At 56.6% G+C, this 25,718-nt stretch overlaps 1 protein-coding gene across 7 annotated transcripts in view; it reads left to right on the top strand.

The window, feature by feature from the left end:
- The window catches only part of CABIN1 (calcineurin binding protein 1), a 102,872-nt gene that overhangs the window by 27,764 nt on the left and 49,390 nt on the right, over positions 1 to 25,718 (top strand). For 4 of the 7 annotated variants that reach the window (XR_014251566.1, XM_082416253.1, XM_082416252.1 and 1 more), the window contains 12 exons: positions 45 to 239; positions 1,996 to 2,082; positions 2,764 to 3,006; positions 3,102 to 3,258; positions 7,866 to 7,981; positions 9,655 to 9,816; positions 10,846 to 11,052; positions 11,234 to 11,379; positions 13,431 to 13,692; positions 14,078 to 14,338; positions 16,991 to 17,142; positions 18,633 to 18,811. Coding sequence is in view for 6 of the 7 variants with exons in the window: in XM_082416253.1 (XP_082272379.1) it covers positions 45 to 239; positions 1,996 to 2,082; positions 2,764 to 3,006; positions 3,102 to 3,258; positions 7,866 to 7,981; positions 9,655 to 9,816; positions 10,846 to 11,052; positions 11,234 to 11,379; positions 13,431 to 13,692; positions 14,078 to 14,338; positions 16,991 to 17,142; positions 18,633 to 18,811 (2,167 nt within the window). In the remaining variant the exon portion in view is untranslated. The remainder of the gene's footprint in view (positions 1 to 44; positions 240 to 1,995; positions 2,083 to 2,763; positions 3,007 to 3,101; positions 3,259 to 7,865; positions 7,982 to 9,654; positions 9,817 to 10,845; positions 11,053 to 11,233; positions 11,380 to 13,430; positions 13,693 to 14,077; positions 14,339 to 16,990; positions 17,143 to 18,632; positions 18,812 to 25,718) is intronic. The other 3 variants (XM_082416255.1, XM_082416254.1, XM_082416257.1) reach the window with 3 other exon arrangements.

Raw genomic sequence — 25,718 nt, forward strand, 5'->3', positions numbered from 1 at the left:
CGTGAGGGCTTGGTCGTCAGGCAGTGATTCTGGGCCTTTTCCAGATTGACAAGAACCTGAGGTCGCTGGAACGGTGCCAGTCACTGGAGGAGACTCAGCGGCTGTACGAGGCTGGCGACCACCGGGCCGTCGTGCGCCTGCTCCGCCCCACCTTGTGCCCCAGTGGGTTTGACCGGGCCAAACACCTGGAGTTCATGACATCTGTGCCTGAGAGGCCGGCCCAGCTGCTGCTGCTGCAGGTGTGTGCTGTCCCAGCCCCTCTCCTGCTTGTGCCTTCTGCTTGGCCGGAGTTTCTTCTCCGGGGGCTTGGAGGCAGCCCTGGAGAAAGTAGAGAGAAGTAGAGTAAAATCCACCCCCTCGGGCACCGGGAAGACGTGGTGAGAATATACGGCGGGGAATTGGAACCTAGGGTTCTGCTGGGCTCAAGGTGAGCCTGTGCTAGGCTCTGAACTTCCACATGGCAGAGGGGGAAGGGAGACTAGTCAGGGCTTAGCCATCCATCCACCTGATGGTTCATCTGCCTGTCGTTCATTGCTTTTTAAATTAACTATTGAGTACATATAAAATTGATAAAATATCTATACAATGTAAAGAATTAAGAGAAGGTAAATAGTCCCGTAGGATCAAGTAGTTGAAGGAAAGGAACACGAGTGTGGTGTGTGAGGCCCATGTGCCCTGTCGGCTCCTTCCACGCCCCCATCCTCAGCACGTGAACCTCCGCTGAGAGCTGGCCTGGCACCAAGCCTCTGCTGGGCTGCGTGGTCACTCAGCCTCCCCGCACCTCAACGTCTTGTCTCCGGAGCGGGGATGGTTATTGTACCTCAGAGGCCTGCTGTGGAGTTTCATGAGCTGGCATGTGTGGGCGTCACGCCTGGCATGTGGCAAGCCCCAGATGGGTGCTGGCAGTGGCCGCTGCCGCCATCCTCGGGACGCGTGGAGATGGATGTGGAAGATGATACACAGGATGTGCTCATGGTGTGGGGTGGGCTTTGATTTATTATCTCACTGGGTCCTTCCTCTTCAGTCTAGGAAGAGAGCCCAGTCTTCTCCCGGGCTTTTAAAAAATTTTTATTTTTTTAACCTTTTTAAAAATTTTTTTGGCCACACCATACAGCATGTGGGATCTTAGTTCCCTGACCAAGGATCGAACCTGCATCCCCTGCAGTGGAAGTGCAAAGTCTTAACCACTGGACCGCCAGGGAAGTCCCCTCCCGGGCTTTTTGAACTGACTTTCTTGAACTGGGAAATGGTTAAGAGGTGTGACTGGGAACAAGCGGAGGTGAAAGGGGAAGAATGGGGAGAGGAGGGCAGGGGACGAGCTGTGATGACCTCAGTGCCAGTGGCTGTGAGGTGGACAGCTGAGTGTGCCAGGGACAGACCAGCTCAGTGGCTCAGGTGGTCTTGCTCTGTGGTCTGGAGCTCCTGGGCAAAGTGGGCGGGGGGCCCCAGGGGAGGGGGCTGCTGCTGGGGAGGCACCGCACGGTGCTGAGGCCCGAGATGAGGCCTGGGCCGAGTGCTGGGGAATCTGCTGGGTTTTGCCCCTTTTCCTCTTGAGAGCGTGTGTTTTCTTATTGATTTGGAATGCTTTTTATATATTAGAGATATTAATCTTTTTCTCATCGAATGTTTTTTCCCAGTTTGTTGTCTGCTTTTAAATTGCAGCTTGTGCTTTCTTTGACGTACATAAGTTTTGAAGTTTTAGGTCATTAAATCTCTTGATGTTTTCAAACAGTGGTGAATTTGTTCATTATGCTTAGAAAGCCTTTTCGAGGCTAGAACAACATTCATCCAGTTGTTGCACACACAGGATGGAGCTCCCACAGTGTACCTGACACTGGGCAGCGGGGAGGCCCCCTGACGGAACCTACTCTCCACAGGAGAGGCTGCAGGGGGCGTGTCAACAGACAGACAGAGGCCTGTGCGCCTTGCTTCTTCCTGCAGTGTTAGGTGTTGGGTTCATGCTTGCGTGTAACCCGCTTCACCTAGCTTTTGTAGGGTGGGGGTCTGACTTGGAATTCTCTCTGGGATATGCAGGAGGCTCGGTCTCCCTGTGTAGATGAGCTGCCTGCCACATTCTTCAATGTAAGTGTACAGTCTCCTCATGGCTGCGTTGATTCTTAGTCCTGATACTTTGGGTTGCTATTTGAGCAGGACGTTTTTGCTGGTCATTATGTCTTCTAACTACGTTTATGGTTTATAGGAACCCTGTTGATTTTTGCGTGTTTATTTTAAATCTGGCCACTTCACTGCATTCCCTTTATTTCTGATGGTTTCTGTTTTGGGTGGGTGGTCTGTTGCCACAGTCAGTGGTGATCTGCTCTCCTCATTTGTTGGCAGTTATTCTTCTGCTTTTTAGCTCTTTTCGGCCTCAAGCACTGGGGATCGTGTCACATTAGAGTGATGGGTCCTTGTCTTGTCCCTGACTTTCTGTCAACCAGTCCCTTGCGTGTTCTGATCAGGTGGGGTTGGCTCCGGCCTGCGGCCTCCACTTCTGCCCCTGTGGGCTCTGTCACACCTCAGCAGCTCCTGCTCGGTGCTGGCTTTCCCTAAAGAAACACAGACCCCGTTTTCCTGGCAATTAAGGCTCTTAAGTTGGGGGTGGTTTTGATCTGCGTTCAGGTGCGTTTCTGCCTGTCTGTCACCTCAGAGGGTGGTCGAGGTGGGCGGGCCTGCTCTGCATGCCCTGGGCCCCTGTGGGGCCAGGCGTGGCGAGCGTGGCCGTAGCTCTCACAGCGCCTTCATGCCCCCTCCTCCCTCATTCAGGACTCCTTGCTCCGGCTGGAGGACCACCGGCAGTGCTTCGAGTGCTCTGACGTGGCTCTGAATGAGGCGGTCCAGCAGATGGTTAATGCCACTGAGGCTGCCGCCAAGGAGGAGTGGGTGGCCACGGTAACCCAGCTGCTGCTGGGCATCGAGCAGGCGCTCTCAGCAGACAGCAGCGGCAGCATCCTGAGGGACTCATCCTCCGCCGCTGGCCTCACCCGGCTCACCAACAACCTCATCCAGGTAACCCGGCTCCTTCCCGCCTGCCCGCAGCCCGGTTGGCCCTGAGGACATACCCTGGGGGGAGCTGACCCTGCAGTGACGCCCCATCGCCCCAGGTCATCGACTGCAGCATGGCCGTGCAGGAGGAGCCCAAGGAGCCCCACGTGTCCTCGGTGCTGCCCTGGATCATCTTGCACCGCATCATCCGGCAGGAAGAGGACAGCTTCCGCTCCCTGTGCCACCAGCAGCAGCTCCAGAGCCCGGCAGATGAAGGTGTGGGGATGCGGTCCAGTGGGGGCGGCCCTCAGCCCAGTGTCCCTGCCTCTCATCTCTGCCTCAGGGCCCTGCAGCCCTGTCCAGGCACCGTGAGTGGGCTTGGGCTCGGGCAGCGGATGTTTCGTGGCACTTGGATGGAGGCAGAGGCTCCCCACCATGCGGTGGGGGGGAGGGGGCGTGGCCTGTGCAGTGTTTCACGTCGGGTGCAGGTGGAGAGCACCGTGAGGAGTGGGCCTGCTCTGGGAGCCTCGTGCCGCCAGCTCCTCCAGTCCCTGCACAGCCCGTGGGCCCTTGGGTGTGGGCCAGGGCAGCCGGAGGGCAGCACGGGGCAAGCAGGCGCAGGTTCCACTTCTTGGCCATGTGACCATGGACCAGTCAGGCGACCCCCAGCCTCTGTTCCCCCGTCCACTCTGGAGGACCTATGGGGCAGTAAAGCCATTGTTGCCACGGCAGGTCAGTGCTGGCACGAGGGGTGCTGGTGCCGAGTGCAGAGGCCGCAGGGGTGAGCCAGGGCCCTGTGTGGAGATGGCACTTGAGCCGGGTCAGCACAGTGGTAGGAAATGTGGTCGGTGCAAGAAATTACATCAAAACAACAGCTAAATGACATTTAAGCAAAGAGTGTAGCTCTACCAAATGGACTTTATTCCTTTGGTTTTCTCGCATTTTCGATCTAAACTTGGCTGATACACGTATACTTTTTATATAGCTATGATTACAATACACGTATTTATGTGTATGTTCAACCAGCTTAAAAATGAATTTATTGGGGGGGTTTTCCTCAGTCATTTGACGGATCAGCAAAGCGCACAGGAAGGAAAGTCAGCTGTGTGGCCACAAGCACGGAGTCCACACCCGCTTGCCTTCCTTCCACTTGCTCTCTTGCTCCAAGTGCTTCACTCCACAGGTGTCTGTCAACTGCTCTCTGCTTGTCAGGCCTCCGTGGGTGAGAACCTCTGGCCTGGGAAGGTTCACAGTGGGGGCGACAGACGGGACCACTAGCAGCACCCACAGTGCCACGCCTGAGGCCTGACGGGGGACCGGGAAGCGATGGGGCAGCTGGGCAGGGACCCGGAAGGGCTGGGCATGTGGCTGGACTTGGCAAGGAGCCAGACCGAGAAAAGCTTTCGCCCCCGTGTATAAGCTATGTGGCTGTGTTCCGTTGTCTTCATGATGCTAGGAGAGGTGCCCTGCTTTGCCCAACTCTCAGGGCAGCGGTGTTTCTCTTACTGGTTATTCTTTAGTCAATATCTCATGCACGTCTTTTTGCTTCTGCTGAATTGATTTTTTTGGATAAATTTTTAAAACGGTTACCTTTAGAGCGCTTGACAAATAGTGCCTCTGTGTTTTACAAAAAAGCTTCAGTGGTGAAAAAAAATTAAGGTTTACACCTATAAATGTAGGTGTAAAAAGACTTCTGGATTAAAGTCTCTTCTTAATTAATTATGCAAGCACAATATAGGTTTTTCTTGGTTTGCTTTTTTGTTTTTTTAGTAACAGGATTTCTTTTGTTTTATTTTAAATATCTGTTTATTTATTTATTTATTTGGTTGCACCTGGTCTCAGTTGTGGCAGGTGGGCTCCTTAGTTGTGGCATGCGAACTCTTAGTTGCGAGATGCATGTGGGATCTAGTTCCCTGACTAGGGATCGAACCCAGGCCCCCTGCATTGGGAGCTTGGAGTCTTATCCACTGTGCCACCAGGGAAGTCCCCACAATATAGTTTTTTAAAAAACTACCAGTAAGCAAGTAAGGGAAGGAGGACAGTGCAAGGCCATAAACTTCAAAATGGTGGGCTAGGGAAACAAAGATCCTGGTGTACTGGTCACCGGTGTGGCCCGTCCCCTCCTCCACCCCCAGGAGGAGGACTGAGGGGACAGGGTGAGTGGACAGAGTCCTCTGTTCTGTAGAGAGTGGGCTGGCGGGGCTGCCCCCTGTATTGCCCTGGGCCTTGGCAGAGGCAGGAAGGGCTGCTGGGTCCTGCCCCTCCTGGTGGCAGACTACATGGAGGGCACTCTGGCCGGCAGTAAGGGGCCGGCGTGGGGCAATGTTGCACGCTGAGTTCCCTGGAGCAGATGCTCAGATGGTATATTAGGAATTTCTACTCGTGAAAGGAAGAGGGAAGCAGCGGGGAGAACAGGGTGCATCCTGACGTCGTCTCGGCCCCCGGCGGGGGCTCTGTAGCATGTCGGGCAGAGGAAGCCAGGCCTTTGCCCTCTCATCTCACTTCAGTCACTGGACGTGGCTCCCGCGGCTGTAGCCAAGCCGAAGGAACTGCTGGCTGGGGCCGTGTGCTGGCCGCACTGCTCTCCCTGGGCAGCCATTTGGGAGATCTCGGAAGAGAGGACAAAACCCCGGTCCCCCAGTGCGGACTGATGCAGCCCTGGTCGAGCAAGCTCCCTTCTTTTCCCTCAGCAGACACAGGCAGCGGAAAGTGATTGAGAGCAACACCTGCTGTGAGCTCACAGCTTCAAGGAAGGCCAGGCTGGTCTTCTTTGTGGGAGATGCCCCAGAAAATTCCTTCATGGTGATTGTAGCGCAGCCATGGTCTGAGGAGCCGCCCTGGCTGACCATGAGCAGGGTGGAGAGAGGTGACATGGCGGGCGTGCTGACAGGTCATGACCCACCCCTACCCCACAGCCCGCATCGAGTACAGGAAGGGAAGAAGGAACACACCATTCGAGAGACAGGTGAACTAGGCCTGGAAGAAAGCATACAGCAAGGAGCAGAGGCAGAGGCTTGTGGGTGATTTGCCCAAGAAAATCATTTGTTAAAATTTCTAAGACGATAAGCAGAATGAAATGAAATGGAAAACTGCAGAACTAAGGGAAAACGCTGCAAACCACATCTCACCATTATAAACTAATAAACTAAAACAGTGAGGAGCAGAGTGAATATGACTGAAACTGCGGGAGACGGATTAAGAGCTAACAGCACTGGAGAGAAGGTGGTAGATGTGGAAGACAGAGGTGGTCCAGTGTGAGGGTGAATGGGGCCCCTGATGGCAGCAAGGAATCTGATGTCACATACAGGAAGGGTTCTCTGAATTGTAATAAACACTGAATCTGCAGGTTCAAAGTATATACCAAGAAAAGTTGATATGCAACAGTCTACATCAAGATGCATCCTGGTGAAGGATCTATTTTAGGGGTAAAGACTTGTCAGGTTTCTAAACTGAAAAATCAATTTATCTTAATGGGACAAAGAACAGGGCTCATTTCAGATTTCTCCCTGGCAGTGTTCAGTGCAGTTGGGGTCATGTCCATATGTCTGCAGGGTTCTCAGGGCAGGAAAGTGTGGGCCCAGGCATGTAGCCAGTCGTTTGTAATTACAGTGGATTCCAGCTCCTTGAGTGCTTCTTAGAAGCATGGCTGGAGGATGAAGTCAGTAAACCAACATGAGTCAGGATGGAAAAGCCACGGGAAAGAGCTTGCGATGAGCACCAGATCCACTTAGAATCGGAGTCGAAATAGAGCAGCCGGGCTGATTATGGCTGCAGAACAGAATGTACGTGTTATAACCCTACTGCACTAGAAGCAGTATGCATGACCAGATTAGGAGCTGGGGGAGAGGAGTAAAAAGCTACCACAGAGCCATCACTGACCTGGTGTAACAGTCATTTGATGCTGTTGAAAATGGAAATGAAAGGACTTCCCTGGTGGCGCATTGGTTAAGAATCTGTCTGCCAATGCAGGGGACACGGGTTCGATCCCAGTCCGGGAAGATCCCACGTGCCATGGAGCACCTAAGCCTATGCGCCACAACTACTGAGCCTGTGCTCTGGAGCCCGTGAGCCACAACTACTGAGCCCAGAGCCCGTGCTCTGCAACAAGAGAAGCCACCTCAATGAGAATCCCGCACACCACAATGAAGAGTAGCCCCCGCTCGCCGCAACTAGAGAAAGCCCGCGCGTAGCAACAAAGACCCAACACAGCTAAAAATAAATAAAATTAAATACTTTTTTAAAAAAGTACAAAACAAATTTCATGAAAGAATCTTGATTCTGTTTTCTCTAGTACTTTCTATCCTAATGTGTTCTGTCCTAATCCTCTTTAAAAACGTTATAAGACCATGATGGGTTATGGCTCAGAGTTTCAAACACACCAAAGTATCTTTAAGGAACTAGTCATAGTTCTAGTGATGAACAAACATTTAACTGAGATTTGGTAGTTCTTTTTCCTTCTGTAGTAGTTAAACAGACCTAAATATAAGAATTTTTAAGTTAAGCAATGGTATGTGTAGTATGGGTTCCATTGTCATAAATGACTTGTCTCTCTCTTTCAAAATGTCTCATACACGCATAGAAAGATGCTTCCAGTGATGTTCACCAAATGTCACCCTGGTTATCGGGGGCGGGGGGGTGGGCAGTGCTGCTGTTTGGTGATGGACCATCCCTTCCGTATACGGTCCTGTGTGATCTGAATTGTTTTTTGATAAGCATGTACTGCTTTAGTAAACCCAGTCACATCATTACTGATTTTAAAAGACAAAAAGATGAAAAAGGAAAGAGGGGGATCTCTGCGGCCCCTTGGTATAGACAGAGGAGGAGGGCCCACTGCTCCCAGCCGTGCTGGCACTGACCCTGTGTGTCGCCTGGTCTTTCCCCAGTGACAGCCGATCTGCCCATGCTCCCTTCCTCCCTCATGCTGCTCAACACGGCCCATGAGTACCTGGGCCGGAGGGCCTGGTGTTGCAACTCCGACGGGGCCCTGCTGCGATTCTACGTAAGTGCTGCTGGGGCGCGCCTGCCCTTCTCTGGCCATTGTGACCCCGGGTCTAGAGTGCGTGCCCGTGCTTTCTTGCTTTCTTTCTCTCTCTCTCTTCCCCTCTCTCTCCCCGCTTCTCTCTTGGAGTAAAATTTAAACTATTGACTCTTTTTTTTAGTGATTTTAGGTTCATTTAGATTTTTTCTTCCATGGTCAATTCTGTTTTTGGAATACTGTCCATGTAAGCATAAAGTTGTTCACGGTATTTGCTGATGATTTTAAAAGTCTCTGGAGTACCTCTAGTTATGCCCCCTTTTTCATTGCTAAAATCATTTATTTATGCTTCCTTTCCCTTTTTTGAAAAACCAGTCTTTTATGAGGTTTATCGAAATTAGTTTTTCCAAACTACCAGTTACTGGTTTATTGACCTATTTTTTCTTTGCTTTCTAGTTCACTAATTGACACTTTATTTTTTACTTTCTTTGGATTTGCTTCGTGTTTTTTCTAACTTATTGAAGTAAATGCTTATTTTAATGATCACCTTCTAATACATGTGTTGGAGATTATAAGTTTTCCCCAAGTACATTTTTAGCTGCATGCCATAAGTTTTGATATTTGCGATCTTTATTTTTATTTTTTTTAAATTTATTTTCTATGATAAGGTCTTTTTTTTTAATTTTTGAATTTTATTTAATTTATTTTTTTATACAGCAGGTTCTTATTAGTCATCAATTTTATACACATCAGTGTGTACATGTCAGTCCCAATCACCCAATTCATCACACCACCACCACCATCCCCCCGCCGCTTTCCCCCCTTGGTGTCCACACGTTTGTTCTCTACATCTTTGTCTCAGTTTCTGCCCTGCAAACCGGTTCATCTGTACCATTTTTCTAGGTTCCACATATATGCGTTAATATACGATATTTGTTTTTCTCTTTCTGACTTACTTCACTCTGTATGACAGTCTCTAGATCCATCCACGTCTCAACAAATGACCCAATTTCGTTCCTTTTCATGGCTGAGATATTTGCTATCTTTATGTAACTGATTTCTCATTTTATCGAATTACGTTTGGAGGATGTGGTCTGTATTATACCTAGTCCTTGGTATTTGTCGAGACTTGCTTTTTGTCTAGTTTTGGTAAAAATACCGCGGATGCTTGAAAAGAATGTATGTTTGCTAATAGTTGGGCATCATAATGGTAGCTGTTGCTCTGACCTCTGTAGATTCACCAGTTGACTATCATTCACCTCCTCTGAGATCCTCACTAATGTCTGTCTGCCAGAGAGAGGTTCCCTCGGCCCTAACGGGATTTATCGTCTGACATTATAACTCTTTAATTCACACCCCTCCACGGGATTCTGAGCTTCACAAAGGCAGGGACAGTGTCTCGATGTGCCCAGCATAAGACGGCGCTCAGTAGATATTTGGGGAGCAGATGAATGTCTAAATGAACAAGTGTAGCTAGAAACTGCAAGAAACTGCCTGGGGTGCTAGAAGGAGGGAAGGTGGGCAAATCCTCAGCACGCCCTGCGGAGCAGGGCCCAGATGGCTCCCAAGGGGGTGGCAGGCCCGTTCCAGGACACAGGCCCAGACAAGCTCCTCAGGTTAGCAGAGCTGATGGGCCCACTGTGCAGGCGGCTGCCGGCCCTCCCCCAGGTGCCTCTTCCCGCCCGCCCACCACCTAGGTGCGCGTCCTCCAGAAGGAGCTTGCTGCATCCACCTCTGAGGACACTCACCCATACAAGGAGGAGCTGGAGACAGCCTTGGAGCAGTGCTTCTACTGCCTGTACAGCTACCCCAGCAAGAAGAGCAAGGCCAGGTACCTGGAGGAGCACTCGGCTCAGCAGGTGAGGGCCCCCTGGGGGCGGGGCTTGGGCTCCCCTGGTGGGGGTGCTGTGGTGGTGGGGGGGGGGTCAGGGGTTGGGGGGTGGGATTTGCTGCATCAGGTGGACTAGTCCCACCAAAGAAAGTTCTTGCTTTCCTCGCAAGAACTAGTTTCATAAATGTTGACTACTCATTCAAAAATGCAGCATGGCAATTTTTCAGTAGATCTTTTTCCCCCAATTTGAATAATGCAGATGATTCCTTAGAGGGTTTCCTTTTTTTTTTTTTAATTTTTAAATTTTTAATTTATTTATTTATGGCTGTGTTGGGTCTTCGTTTCTGTGCGAGGGCTCTCTCCAGTTGCGGCAAGTGGGGGCCACTCTTCATCGCGGTGCGCGGGCCTCTCACCATCGCGGCCTCTCCCGTTGTGGAGCACAGGCTCCAGACACGCAGGCTCAGTAACTGTGGCTCACGGGCCCAGTCGCTCCGCGGCATGTGGGATCTTCCCAGACCAGGGCTCCAAGCCGTGTCCCCTGCATCGGCAGGCAGACTCTCAACCACTGCGCCACCAGGGAAGCCCAGGGTTTCCATTTTTTTGGTGTTTGGTTTTCAGACCACTAGTGGGTGTGTTACCTCAGTGGTCCTGAACACGGTCAATTATTCTTTGAGGGAGTCCATCCCCTAAGTGCACGTGACTCTGGGCAGGGTCCCCGCCGTGACCGCCACGGCATGCAGAGCGCCCTGGCCCAGAGCAAGTGCTTGGTCAGTATTTGGCAACCAGGTGACCTGCCCTCTGTCATGGCCATGTGGACTCAGAGCGAGCCCTCGGTTCCAGTGTTTGTCTCTATAAAGACCGGGTTTGTGCTGGTTCACTTTTCTGCTCATCACACACTTGGGTTTGGGGATTGCAGTCGGCGAGCAGATGTTTTAAGTATGTGGGAGTCATTTGAGGCTCTCCTCGTCTACACTGTACACTTAGCGTTTCCGTAGAAGGACTCTCCCCTGTGTGCTCTCCCTGGACTGCACTATGGCCTGCCTCTGCCTTCTTTCAGGTGGATCTGATATGGGAGGATGCCCTGTTCATGTTCGAGTACTTTAAGCCCAAGACCCTTCCTGAGTTTGACAGCTATAAGACCAGCACCGTGTCCGCTGACTTGGCCAACCTCCTGAAGCGAATTGCCACCATCGTGCCCCGTACAGAGCGGCCAGCCCTGAGCCTGGACAAAGTCTCTGCCTACATCGAGGGCACCTCTGCAGAGGTAGGAGCTGGTGTGCCAGCCGTGTCCTGTCTCCTCCAGCACCTCCGCCTGCGTGCCTTGGCCTCTCCCCTGCTCTGCGCCAGCTGGCAGGGCCCTGGGAAGTGAAGGGCCCTGGTCGCACCCTGGTGACACCCAAGTCCCTGGCTCCATGTCCCCTCACCCTTGCCCTCTCACCTGCCAGGTGCCCTGCCTCCCTGAAGGGGCTGACCCCTCCCCTCCGGTGGTGAATGAGCTCTACTACCTCCTGGCCGATTACCATTTCAAAAACAAGGAGCAGTCCAAGGCCATCAAGTTCTACATGCACGACATCTGCGTCTGCCCCAATAGGTCAGCCACCGGGTGCTGGGCAGGCCGGCTGCGGGAGGGCTGGGGACTCGTCTCGGAGAGCTCTTCCCGGGGTGGTTTGGGGTTTCCCTGCCCACAGCAAGGAGGCCAGGAAGAAGGAAGGAGAGGGCAGGTGGGCACTCCGCAGAGGCGAGGAAGGGCAGATCCTTCTTCCCCAGTCCCTGGGGTGGGGGCGGGGTCAAAGCAGGCAACTGTGTCCTTCTGGTGCCGGCCCGCAGCCCTGGGTAGTCAGCTGGGTGGACTCTTGCTTCTTCCACTGCAGTGTCTTTTGTTGTGGTTGTTTTCTTCTTTGGGGGCAGGGGAGGGGGGCTCCTTCCTTCCTGGGATGCAGTGCGTTGATGGCAGGAGAGCCCATCATACGTAAGGCTCGTGCTTTCTTCCCAGTGGTCCCTGGTGGCCTCTTCTTAAATCATACTGATTGGCCTGATCCTTGTGAAGGGCCTGCTAAGCTCATACAGTCTGACTCGCTTGATTGAGAGGGAATCTTTTCTGATGGCTGCTGCACCTAGGAGGGCCAAGGTCGGAAGGAGACCACTCTCTGCTGGTGACCTGTGCCTGAAGGGTCCAGAGTGGCCTCCATAGGCAGCCTTCCTGGGAGTTGTCGGGAACGGAGGGCTCTGCCTTATCAGGCAGGACCCACCTGGCCGGGGGAGGAGGGCTGGGGTCTGGGTGGAGAAGCCAACGCATGACTCCCACAGCTGTGGGAAAGGCTCTCCCGCAGCCCCTCTTGCTCAGCCTGTGGTTTCCTCCAGGCAGGGGCCTGTGTGGTGGTGGCCCTGGCTGTCCTCCCTGTGGTTGCTGCCGACTGGGGTCGTGGGGCCCAGGGTCGCCCTGGCTTAGAGTTGCGTGGCCCGGGGTGGTGGATCAGAGCTGCACTCAGGCTGGCTGAGTGCTCACTCCCTGCTGCTGCCACATCCGAAAAGTGACAGTGACAACACCCACCTGTCCGAGGGAAGAGGGAGCCTGGCTCCTGGCAGCACCCAGAGGAGCGTTTCAAGCTTTTGTGACAATGTGTCTGTGTTCTGCTTGCTTGTATTTGCAACAGGAGATGATGGTTTCTGTTTTGGTCTCATGCAGGCACGTGGGCACCTGCTGTGGTGTGGAAGGAGCTGCCCAGGTGGAAGGTCCCTGACCATTCCCACCATGCTCTCTCCCAGGCCCCACCCCAGGAGAAAAGGGCGCTCAGGACCCCTCTCGAGGGGGGTCCTGCACTGTCCTCTCAGGTCTCTTCTGCTCCCTTATCTCTGGTCGCTTGGAGAGCAGCAGAAGTGCCTGGAAGCTTTGTGAGCTGCCCAGGTTCCCCTGACCTTGCACAGCCCAGGGACTCCAGGGGCCGGCTTTGAAGTTTGTGCCACGGTAGTGGAAGACTTGTCAATCTGCGGAGGGTAGCATGCCCGTGTGATTGCTGCCTTTTCTGTTCTCTGTGCTAGAGAATTCCAGACTCTTTCGAGGGCCCAGAAGTGGTCTTGGTGCCTCAGAGAGGCTCCTGCATTCTCACCAGCAGTTTCTCTGGGGTGGTCTCAGAATGATGGGGTCTCATCCATCACATGGTCCCCTCGCTGTCCATCTTGCTGCTGGTGCTTGAGCTGGAGAGGGCAGGGTCCCAGGGGGGAGTGAGGAGCCGGCAGAAGCTAGGTGGCAGGGGTCTCAGGAGTCTGGGCTGCTCTGTGCTGTTGGTCAGGGAGGTTATAGGTCATGAGGTTACGCCTGCGGAGCAGGCCCTTTCCTCCCCCTCAGAGCCATCCTGGGGGTACGTCCTCCAGGCAGGGGAGCAGAGTGCAGCAGGGTGCCAGCGTCTGGCTATGCCAGGGGCGATCCTCTCAGGGCGGTGCCTGGGTGCTGTGAGGGGCTGGGTGACTTGTGTCCTGTGCTCTTCTCTGGAGGTGGGCCTGCGGGGCCATGTTTCCTGGCTCAGGGATGCCTGCGGTGGTGGAGTTAGGAAGTCTGGGGTGGGGCCCATGTGCCCATGGGCACCGTGTCTGCAGGGCAGTGAGGGCAGCAGTATGTTGAGCCGGGCTGTGTCATGACCACAGGTTTGACTCCTGGGCGGGCATGGCCCTGGCCCGGGCCAGCCGCATTCAGGACAAACTGAACTCCAACGAGCTGAAGAGCGACGGTCCCATCTGGAAGCATGCCACACCCGTGCTGAACTGCTTCCGGCGGGCGCTGGAGATCGACAGCTCCAACCTGTCCCTGTGGATCGAGTTCGGCACCATGTCCTATGCCCTGCACTCCTTCGCCTCACGCCAGTTGAAGCAGTGGAGGCCCGAGCTGCCCCCTGAGCTTGTGCAGCAGGTGAGGGGCGGGGGCGGCCGCTGTCCTGGGGTCCATGCCAGCTTGGTTCCTGGTCTCTGGACACTGGGTTCGGGGTGGGTGAGTCCAGGGCCAGTCTCCTGTGAGCGCTGGTCAGCCACCAATTTCAGGGCCACGGAGAAGCTGTTGTCTCTTCCCTGCTCCGTCAGAGGAGCTTGTTGAGTCCTTGTAAAATTCTTGACACTGTGCTAGGAAGTTTGAAGCCCCTTCTGGTGGGAGAATGTTCCCCTAGTGTGGGTGCTGGGTGTCTGGCCCGAGGGCTGTGCTGCAGGGGCTCCCTTGGCTCCTTGAAGAGGGACGTGAAGGAGCCACACGGCGTGTCAGTGTGGCAGGTGTGGCAGTAGGACACCACATGGTCTCATTCCAGATGGAGGAGCGGCGAGACAGCATGCTGGAGACCGCCAGGCACTGCTTCACTTCGGCGGCGCGCTGCGAGGGTGATGGGGATGAGGAGGAGTGGCTCATCCACTACATGCTGGGCAAGGTGGCTGAGAAGCAGCAGCAGCCGCCCACCGTGTACCTGCGGCACTACCGGCAAGCTGGCCACTACCTGCACGAGGAGGCGGCCCGCTACCCCAAGAAGATCCACTACCACAACCCCCCCGAGCTGGCCATGGAGGCCCTGGAGGTGATGCCGCGCTGGCCCCGGGCAGGGACGTGGGGAGAGGGTGGGCCGGTCTCACTGTCTCCCTGGGGATGAGGCACACGGTCCCAGTGACTTCCCTGCAACCCACTGGAAACTTCTTTGTGTGCAGTTCAATTAAAACAGCCTTTCCTCTCTCTCTCTAAGGGGTGCTCACCATCCTTTCTGGGGGAGGGAGCATTAGCACGCGGCGTCCCTGGCTCCGGGGCACTCGCGCCTGCAGCCTGGTCCCCAGGTGCATGGGAGAGCTCCCAGGCTGCAGGGGGTGCCCCGAGTACTGTCCTGGTGGGACTCAGCCGGGCAGCCGCCGGCCCTCTGGACCCCCGGTTCAGGGTCTTGCGCTGCTCCTCCTGTGCAGAGCGCATGTGCGCTGCCTGGATTTGCATCTGTGGTTCCAGGTGTGTGGCTCAGTGCTCTCGTTGGTGCCCATGGTGGTACCGTGAGGGGGCCACTGAGGACGCAGCGCAGGCATGGGTGCACCAGGCTTCCCAAGGCCCTGGGCTTGTCAGCATTACCCTTTCTCAGGCTGCCTGTCCGCCCCCACCGATCCCCTGCCCAGAAAGGTGCTTGAAATTTGGGGCAAAATCTGCTTGCGTATGCCTTTTTTGCATTTAGAGGTTTTTTTTCCGTTTATTAAATTAATACATGTTAATGGTTAAGAAAAATGTAATAATCAAATAATTCAGAAGTGTTTAAACTGAGAAGTTAAAGTCCCCACTGATCCTAGTTCCTCATCCGCAATAATCCACTTTAACAGTTTGGCCATGTCCTTGTTTTTCTAGGCGTGTTTCCTATTAACATGTAGACACACAGTAACATTTTCTTACCATCTTTCAATTTGTTTTTCTCATTGGACTAGATGTAGTGGAAGGAGCTGAGGCTTCCTTCATGTTCTCATGCCCCCTCGCCTGGCTGAGCACCCAGCCCCTTCTTCGTGGGTGTGGCCTCTCCTCCACTCCCTCTGTGAAGGGTGCAGGCTGGGTGTGGCTTCGTGTGTGTATCAGGGAGCACTTTTTTTTTTTGGCCTTGCTGTGGGGCTTGCGATCTCAGTTCCCCAACCAGGGATTGAACCCAGGCCACAGCAGTGAAAGCACTGAGTCCTAACCACTAGGCCACCAGGGGTGTCCCAGGGAGCACTCCTCCGAGCCCTTCCCAAGGTCACGTAACATTAGATCAACGACGCCCTGTGCCTGGAGCCTTGTGGTGATCTGTGAGCCTTGTGAGCAAACAAAAAAGTCTCGTTTTAAAAAGTTCGCCTTTTTAAAGTGCTCCATGCTGAGTGGTGTATAGCAATGTTGGGCCACCTCTGGGGGTTCCTTGTGGAGCGTGGAAGGAAACTTCCTGTCTAGTGCTTCCCCGGCAGCATCCTGGTAGGTGTCCACACAGCCCAGGCCCCATGTCCTTCCTCATCGCATTTCTTTCATGCTTTGCACTCGGCTCAGGAGCCCGTCCTTGGAGGGACTCCCGCTTGGGGCATGAGAAGGCTGCCGCCCAGAGGAGTGGCTGGCGTGCCCTGAGGCCGCTGCGGGAGGGCAGTCAGCACACTCAGCCTGGGCTCTCTCACTCTCGGGAGAACGACTGCTCTCTTTTTCCTGCATGTATTTTCCTTGGACTTTTGGCCTCTGCTGCTGTCTGATAGAACCAGTGAGCAGGCAGGATGCTGGCCCTTCAGGGCCCAGGGCCTTCCGGATGAGGGGCTGAGGCCACCTTCCCAGCACACCACCCGGGCTCTCAGGGGGCAGGCGCTCAGCTGGACCATGTGTCTATCTTGCTTTAAAAATGGCATTCCTCTTTAAGAATTTAACCTTGCCCTGGTGAAAATTTCCCTCTGTTGTTGAGCCTTCATTCAAAATACTTTACCTGCTGCTTGGATGACCTTTGCCAGTGGAACACTTGGCTCTCCCCCGAGTTTGGTCACCTGGGCACATATGGGTGCCCCGCATCTTAAAATGGACTTTTTGGGCCAGTTTCTCTGGGGCCCACGGGTTGGCTGGAGGTGGAGGGGCTCTGGGTGTGGGCTCCTCTGTCTGGGGTGCCCGCTTGAGAGTGTGGCCTGGGCTGGACCACCAGGCATCTCACCTGGGTGGGTCCTGGCTGGTGTCTGTCTAGAACTGCCTCTGGGTGAGGAGAGGCTGGTTAATCGGGCCCTGTGGCCACAGCAGCCTTCGTGTCGCCCACTGTGCTGTCCGTGGGAGCCAAGTGGCACCCACACCTGGGTGGGAAGGTCAGGCCTGGTCACCTGTGGTGTGTGACACTTCCTGGGGGCAGTAAAGTGCCCTGGGCTCTCCTGGCTGGGGGCCTGGGCCGCTGGCCTCATGCTTGTGAACGGACGAGTGTGGTGAGGACGGAGGAAAGGAGGGAAGGCCCAGGCCTGACTGCTGCAGCACTGCCTGCCTGCCTCTGTCCGCAGGGCGGCTCCGGGGCGGGGACACAGACAGAAGTCCCACTACTTGTGGCCTCAGGGGGCCCATGGTGCCGGGGAGACGTGTGTGCAGGAGCTGTCCACTCTCCGCGGTACCAGGAGGGGGCACGGGTGCTGGGTGGGAGGCTGTGCTGGATTAACAGCTGGTGGGGTGGGGGGTGGGCAGCGCACCTCGGCAGCTGGGAGGGCTGCTCACACCCGCGTCCTTGTCCCAGGTGTACTTCCGGCTCCACGCATCCATCCTGAAGCTCCTGGGGAGGCCCGACTCTGGGGTCAGTGCGGAGGTACTGGTCAGCTTCATGAAGGAGGCTGCAGAAGGGCCCTTTGCCAGGGGCGAGGAGAAGAACGCGCCCAAAGCCTCAGAAAAGTGAGTAGCACGTGCTCCCGGCGGTTGGGCAGCAGCTGGGCGGTGGGCATTGGGGTACGGAGGGGTCTGCTGAGTCTCCCGGAGCCTGCAGAGTCAGGTCAGGCCCGAGGCTCCCAGTGGCTGGGCCGAGGCCCTGCTGTTGAACCTGAGACAGAGAGGCTGCGTGTGCGTGCCCATCACCTCCTCGTCCTTGGACGGTCCCTGGAGGAGCCGACTCCCCCTCCCGGCACAGCTCTGCCTGTGTGGATGCTGCACGCGGCAGCCTCCTACCCTGGCACCCTCTGCCAGGGCCTCTCCCTGGGGTGGGGCCCTCTGAGGGCTGCTGCCCCTTCTCCCGAGAGGCCGGGAGGGTGTGAGAGGCGGGGGCTCCTCTCACAGCACCGGAGAGCTCGTGGTGCTGGGGCCCTGATGGGGTTCCCTTGGCAGGCCTGGGCCAGACCCCCGGGCCTCCCCTTGATTGCGGGTCACCCTGGCATCCACGTCCTGGAGGTCTGGCTCAGCTTGCCCCATCTCTGGGCCCTTGCCTGGCTGGGCACTGTGCAGGCTCTGCCCAGTGCCAGAGAGACCTGCACCCGGGGCTGTCAGCTATGGGACAGGTGGGCACATGTGCGGCGGGTCACCAGGTGGACACGGTGTGCCCAGAGACTGTAGTCATACAGGGCTCCCAAGGCACAGTGATATGGCCTTTTTGGGATTGTAATTTTTTTTTACCTTAAAACTTATACAAATAATACACAAATACATACTAGTTATAGAAAATTCTGGTAATGTATAAATGTATGGACTAAAACGTGACAAATCCTTTCTCACCCCCAGAGTTAGCGTCTGTTCACGGTTGAGTTTCCCAAATCATGTTCTGTGCATTTGCACGCACTTCCACGTAAACGTCCAGTTATAGGGGTTCTTTTATTTTATAAAAACAAGCTCCTGGAGGTGTTGCAGAGTTTGCTTTTTCCCAACAGCGAGTCTGGGACCCACTCCGTAGATGGTGCCCACTTGTCCGGGTGTGTGTTATTGCAGAGCACAGGTGCGCCCTGCTCTCTATAGCCATTTCCTTGCACGTTTCAGGTGTTTTTAACTTTTTTCTCAACATTGTTGCAGCATATACCTTTGTACACGTGTGAGCGCGCAGTAAATCCAGATGTTTTCTCTGTCCACACACTGATTGGGATGAATTGTGTCAGGCCGCGGGCGTCACACGAAGGGCGCTGACGTGGCCTGGAGGGGTGCTGGGCGGGTGCTTCTGAGGAGGGGTCTCCCAGGCATGAGACGTGAGCTGCCGGCAAGCGCAGCCGTGAGGGGTGGGCAGCTCCCAGCTGGGGCCTGTGGGGCCACCCCTTCAACCCCTGGACACGAGAGGGGACGGGTGTCACCAGAGGCGCTGGGAACAGGGGCCCCTGCCCTGGGAAGGGCACCATCCAGACCGGCACATGCCCCATTTCAGTGGGCCGCGGAGGTTCTGACCTGCGCCCCGACCCTCTGGTCCACAGGGAGAAGGCCTGCCTGGTGGACGAGGACTCCCACTCTTCAGCTGGGACACTGCCGGGCCCCGGAGCCTCCCTCCCCTCCTCCTCTGGCCCAGGTCTGACATCCCCACCTTACACAGCCACTCCGATTGACCACGATTACGTCAAATGTAAAAAACCCCACCAGCAGGCGACGCCGGACGGTACAGTCCCTGTTCTCCCTCCTGCCAGCCCAGGGCGGCACGCCAATCATGGGGGCGGGTGCTTCGGGTGATGAGCCGCTTTGTTTTGGTGAGGGGGGTGCCGGGTCTGGGGTGACACGGGCAATGTTGCGGCTGTTCATTAACCTCATGGACTCACGGTGATCCTGTGCTCCCCAGACATGCTCAGGGTCGCCACCTGCCCCCGCCCACCTGGGGGCCTTTGCGAGCCTGCATTTCCTACCTGTGAGCTGGGGACGTGAAAGGGCGGTTGGGAGGCCGCTGGCGTCTGCAGGCAGCCCCGAGTGGCCCCCGCGTTATTACGGCACATCCTTCTGATGATTGGGGAGGGCCATGACTCTGAGTCTGTCACCCCGGGAATCCAGACGGGTTGGTGGTGGGGTCAGCTGGCTCCCCACATGGGACGGGCAGGTGGTGGTCGGTCACCCACATCCTTACTAACACCGGAGGCTTGCATGCCAGCCTCGCAGCTCAGTCTCTTCATGTTCCCCTCACCTGCACGGCACCGGGCCAACTGGTGGGCCTTGGGGGCCACTAAGTGGAACCCTGGGGGCAGTGACAGTGCTGAAGGCCACCCAGGCCCTCGCTCCCATGTCACTCAGCTCGGCAGGACCGAGTGCACGGCTCTTGGAGAGCAGGGCTTGGGAGCAGGGCCAGGGCAGAGCTGGTGGAGGGGGGGCAAGGTGGCAAACTAGACTCCTCGGGGTGTGGTTTGTGACCCAAGAGGAGAGGACGCTGGCGGTGTCCCCTCCGGGGTTCAGGGTGGCCTGTGGTGTGTGTGGAGGGGCTGTGGTCTGAGCGCGTGCGGGTCTGAGCGTGTGCTGTGTGTCTCTGTCACCTCCCTGCCCACCCCAGAGCAGGGAGCATGGATCCAGGAGCTGGCTGGCCTGATCTTCCCGCTGTGATACCACAGACATTCCTGAAGCAGGGACCTTCCAGGTCTCACTCACCTCAAGTTAAACCCTGTTCTCTCCTTTTACTCTTGAGAATATTGAGAAAACACTGGAAATAAGTCCTTGCTTGGGAATTCCATTTTGCCAGGTACCTCCTGGAGGAATTAGCACCAGGCCGGTCTCAGGAGGGAGGAATGTCTCTCAGGGTGTCCCACGCTGGCACACCTGTGTGTGCGTGGAGCCGTGGGGAGCAGAGCACTGGGGACAGGTGCCGGTGTAACATGTCCTGGGCGCCTGGTTCTGGAAGCTTGTAGAGGGAGCCACGCAAATACGCTCAGATATTATTTCAGTGGTTGTACGTTTTTGAATGGTTGTAAAAACTTTTTATGCAAAGTGATTCTTGTTAATGACGTGGAGCCTTTGAGATCCCATGGCTCGCTGTGGCCAGCCCCAGCTGGTTGTGCCGGGAAGCCCTTGCGCTGGCCAGGCCTATCTACGGTGCTGTTAGAACTCTCAGCCCTCACCTCGGAGAGAAAGCGGCGTCCACAGCACGAGAATGTTTGGGGCCCTGAGCTAGCCGTGGTCTTGGAACATTGGAGTGGCCCTAGGGCAGCCTTGCTGGCTGCCGGGCAAGACCCTGGCTAGGGCAGAAGCAGCAGGCTGCCGATACCGGGGGACGTGCTGGAGCCTCCATGGTCTGCACCAGCCACCTCAGCTCCTACCTCCCGTGACCAGCCTGGGGTCTCCTGCTACGGGAGGTCGGGGGCCAGCATGGAGCCCCTGCCTGGCGAGGAGGACGGCGCCTGCGCCCAGCCCTGGTGCAGATGAGTATGTAGAGGCTGGGGCCCTGCTCGAGGTCAGACGGGGCGGCCAGGGCAGAGCCACCTTGCTCCTGCCACCAGCTCTGCCCTCGGCAAGGACTTCACTTCTCTGAGCCACAGCTTCCGCACCCGTGGGACGGGGGTGACGTTCTCCTTGTGGGTGTTAAGCGAGGGTGCCTGCGGGTCACAGCCGCCTCCTAGACACAGGCACCCCTGTCGTCGGAGCTGGCAGGGGCCCCGGGCGCCGCTGCTCAGCCGGGGGAGCACAGGTGTGGGGTCAGTCACCCTGGCTTTGCGCCCTGACCCTCCAGCTGTGGCGCGGCCTCAGAAGAGGGGCAGGTGGCATCCTCTGAAGTCGGCCCCCGAGGGGCCCTGGTCCCCTGCACCACAGGGCCCATCAGGCTATCTTGCCGCCCGCTGGACGGGCAGCCGAGTGCCAGGCCCTCCCTGGGGTGTGGTGAGGAGACCCAGCCTCAAGGCCGCGCTGCACTTGAGGACTCCTGTGCTTCACCACCAGGAGCCAGCCGGGCTCAGTCTGACCTGGAGAGAGATTGAGGAGAGATTTAGGAAGATGGCTGCGGCCTATGTAGGGAGCTTGACAGTTATTCATTGTCTTAGTAATTACTTAGCTTAGCATAGGAGGCCCCGGGGTGCTCTCTGAACCGGCCCCACCTGCACGCTTGTGTCCCCCACACCAGGGTGGGGAGCTTCCTGCAGCCCGTCCGCGGCCCTGGGGAGAAGTCCTTGGAACTGGCCCTCGGGCGGCTAGAGGCGCCCACGGCTGACCTGAAGGGCCCTGGCTGGGCCGAGAGGGACGGAGACAGAGCAGGACCTCCGCTCCCGGCAGCCCCGCTTGCCTCACCTCTCCCTTCCATCCATCTTGGGATTCGCCCGCAGCGCTGAAATCTTCCACGTTGGAGTGTGTTGGGACCTTCAGGGGGCTTCCAGAGATCGCCGCTCACACAGGCTCGACCACAGCGTGATGAGGTTCCCAAACAAGCTCTGTGCTCCTCCCCACGTGCGGTGTGCAGTGTGCGCGTGTGTGCGTATATGTGCATGTGTGTGCGTATATGTGCGTGTGTGTGCATGGGGGCCCCGCCACGAAGCCGTGCGTGCTCACTCCGTGTGGGGCTCCAGGCTGGGTCCTGGGAGTGGTAGCGGGTACCCGTCCTCACGGTCGCCCGGCGGGCTTGGCCGTGTGTCCTGTCCCCCGTGAGGAAGTGAGCTGAGGGCAGGAGGCTCGGGGCTAGTTGGGGTGGAGCCAAGGGCACCTGGGGTCTCAGTGTCCTCCCCCACCCGCCCTGGGCCAGTGGGGAGGCCACACTGGGGAGGTCCCCGCAGCCTGGAAGGCGCTGGATCTGTGCGTCTCCCTGTTGGAAATTCCCTGGTGGCAGGGCCCAGGGAGCGGGACCCTTATAGAACAGCCTGGGCCCTGGCTTGGACTGGCCAGGACCCTCACTGTCTGGCTGTCGTGCTCCACAGCACCTTGGAATGTCGGAGCCAGAGCCAGAGGGGGCCTCAGGGTGGGGCTCTCCAGCCTGCCCAAGGCCCCGCCCGTCCTGCAGCCCTGTGCCAGGTACATGGCACAGCCTTGGGCCCTGCCCTGCTGCGGGTGCTTGGTACAGGAGCAGGTGTGAATCTGTGAACAGAGGAGGGTCCCATAGAGACCTGTCCTGGTCTCTTGGTGGGTGGGAAGCCTTCCTGAGGGGGAAGCTTAGCTAAGATCTGAGGGGTGTGTTGGAGGTCACTGTCGGGGAGGGGAGGGCAAGCCGGGGTCAGGCGAGCAGGAGCCACAGGGGCTGGGGTGGGTGCAGGGTGCCCGTATGGCCCCCTTTACAGCGTGAACTGTGGCTGCCCTGAGCCCCAGGGGTAGGTGTGGGCCGTGTGGGCCTTCGGGGCAGCCCGGCGTGCCTGTGCCAAGCCCCCTCACGACCATCCATCCTCACCTGCCATGCCGTCACCGTCACCGTCTGTGTTGTGTCCCATCTGTGCTCGTCCTTGCCCACTCGCCCACGCTGCCTCCACCAATATTGCCCGTGCTGCCCCTAACCCTGACCACTGTTCTCCAGGCTGTCCTCTGCTTGTGCTGTCACAGCTCGCTTCAGGGACCGAGCTGACCGCATGCTGACCCTCAGTCCGGCTCCCTGCTTCCCGGTGGCCGGGAGCACCTCCGTATTGCTGTCCTGTGGTTTGGAGAGTGTGTGTTTGATGTGCTTGGCTTCTGCCCCGGCCCATCGTCCCGGTTCTGGCCAGACGCACACGCAGCAGTGGCCTCTCCGCACTGCCCGCCCGCCCGCCTGTCTGGCAGGCAGCTCAGTCTTGTGTTTCCGTCGCTTTATTCTTTCTTGCTTAAAAAGGTAGCAAAGGCAACAGACTATAAGATACAAAGTGTTCTTTACAAGGACAAGGGTGTAAAAATGCTCACCGTGCGCTCTGCAGCCATAGTGTCCTCGGCCTGGCCGAGGGGACAAGCCTACGCTGGGCTTGTCCTGCACATAGACCTTCTCCTCATGGAGCCCAGGTGGTCCTGCAAGTCCCCACAGGGTGGGACTGGTGTCGGGCCAAGGAGGGAGGCTGGCAGAGGGCAGAGCCCGTCACCTTCTCTGTCCTCTTCTCCCTCATTCTCACTTTTTAAAAACGTCTTTGGGCCATAGCTGGTCATGGCATCTGTTAGCGTCTGCTCTGTGCTGGGCCTAGGAGAGGGCGCCGTGGGGAGAGCCGAGATGAGATCTCAGTTGGGTCTGTGTCCCTGGGGCAGTGCTTGGTGTCATGAGGGAGTGCCATGAGCTGGCTCTGGGGTTTGGTGGATCGGGAGGACTTCCTGGAGGAGGTGGGCCTCCAGAGAGAGCTGCAGGGCCATTTCGGGTGAGGGGCCATGGGAGCAAAGACACAGAGGTTGGACAGTCCTGTGGCATTTGGACACTGAGGTGACTGGGTGGGTGGAAGAGAGACCTTGAGGGAGAGAGCTTGGGAAGCAGCAGGGCCCGAAGGCCACAAGGGAGTGGCATGGTTACGGTGTTTCTCTGGCTCTGAGAAAGGCAGGTTCCCAGTCATCCTCTGTTGGAAGAGCCTTCCTGGGAACCCCTCCAGGTAGCTGTGGGGTGCTGCTGTCACCTGACCTGCTCTGCCTCCCCTGGTATTGGGGTCAAGAGGCAGCTGCCCACCCGCCTGCCGTTAGGAAAACAGAGCTGCCCGAGGCCTCCCTGGTCAGTGCCTTGCCGGCTCTGGGAGCAGGGTGGTGCATGGTGAGGGCTCAGGGCAAGGGGCATGCCGTGAGGCCAGGTCTTCTCCCCATTCTTCCTTTTTTTAAAAATTAATTTATTTATTTGGCTGCGTTGGGTCTTCGTTGCTGTGTGTGGGCTTTCTCTAGTTGTGGCAAGCGGGGGCTACTCTTCGTTGCAGTGCGTGGGCTTCTCATTGCGGTGACTTCTTGTTGCGGAGCACGGGCTCTAGGCGCGCAGGCTTCAGTGGTTGTGGCTCATGGGCTCTAGAGTGCAGGCTCAGTAGTTGTGGCACAGGAGCTTAGTTGCTCCTTGGCATGTAGGATCTTCCCAGAGCAGGGCTTGAACCCGTGTCCCTTGCATTGGCAGGCGGATTCTTAACCACTGCACCACCAGGGAAGTCCCCTCCCCATTCCTTAAATTTTCTTTTTTTAATTTTTTTTTTAAATTTATTTTTGGCCATGTTGGGTCTTTGTTGCTACGCGTGGGCTTTCTCTAGTTGCAGCGAGCGGGGGCTACTCTTCGTTGCAGTGCGTGGGCTTCTCATTGCAGTGGCTTCTCTTGTTGCAGAGCACGGGCTCTAGGCTCGCAGGCCTCAATAGTTGCAGCACATGGGCTCCGTAGTTGCGGCACGTGGGCCCTAGAGCGCACGGGCTTCAGTAGTTGTGGCTCGCGGGCTTAGTTGCTCCGTGGCGTGTGGGATCTTTCCTGACCAGGGATTGAGCCCATGTCCCCTGCATTGGCAGGCGGATTCTTAACCACTGCGCCACCAGGGAAGTCCCTTCTCCCCACTCTGAGCATCAGGGTCCTGGCTCCACTGCTGCCTCTCTGGGGTGGGTGGGGCGGGTTTCTGGTGTCTCTTCTCTTGGGGGTCTGTCCAGTCTCCTTGGCCTACAGGAGGGCACCCATCCCACACCCCAGCCCTACTCCCGGTGGACAAGTCCCTTCCTGGCAGTCATCAGGGCCCGACTGGGGCAGGTTTTGCCCGGTTGAAAGATTTCTCAAAATATTGATTCCACCCAAGTTTACAGTTCTTAGAAACCTGTTGTTTTCTGGTCGGCAGAAAATTGGTGATCTTTTCAGGGCTCAGCAGCCAGAGTTGCTGCAGTTTTGATCACACAAGCACGTGTCTTTTTCCTTGAGCTTTCATATAGCTGAGCTAATGGACTAGCTGGCTGTGGCCGTTCCTAGTCTTCCTGCCAGAGCAAATGGAGAAAACACAGCAGGGAACGTGCATCTTGTAACCAAAGAGCTCTTTCAGGCTGGCCTGGAAATCCTGAGAATGTTCAAGGGATGTGAACTGAGTCAAACCCACATAAAGAAAGCCCTGGTGGGACAGGGGCTTGTGTCACCAGGCTGGGCCCCTTTCCCTCTGCGCCCCCAGCTCTGTTTGCTTGCCCTGGCTGTGGGTCCCCCTGGAGGTGGTGGTGGGGGTGCCCGGGCTGAGAAAGCAGGTCGACAGATGCACGTCCCTCTAAGGTTCAGAGGAAGGGCTGCGGCGGCCCAGGGGCGTGGAAGTGAACCTCTCCGGTGATTAACAGTAAGAGTGACATATTTATAACCCTGCCTCACGTATGTATTAGTGTGAGCAGGTTCTGTGTGGACAGGTTCTAAAAAAGCGCCCTGGAAGGGGCTGAGGGCCGGGTGGGTTGGTGGGCGTCACTCCAGTGTGCCAGGAACCAAGCAGGCCCTGTGGCAATCCTGTGTGTGTGTCGGGGGCAGAGGCGGGGGGGGCAGTGACAAACATGTTAAAGACCATGACATGGAGGCCTCCAGCAGCCCAAGTGGCAGCTCTGGGATTGGAGTGCAGATCTGGGGCTCCCAGAGCCCAGAGGGTCGGCTGCCAGTCCTGGAGAAGCGATGCCTTCACACTGCCTGTCACCCCCATTTGGGGCTTATGGAGCTTGGGGTCTGCCTTGCAGTCAGGGGAGAGCCCCTCGCCGAGCAGGTCCCT

The sequence above is a fragment of the Balaenoptera physalus genome, assembly GCF_965194825.1.
Source record: "Balaenoptera physalus genome assembly, chromosome: 12".
NCBI classification, from domain to species: Eukaryota; Metazoa; Chordata; class Mammalia; order Artiodactyla; family Balaenopteridae; genus Balaenoptera; species Balaenoptera physalus.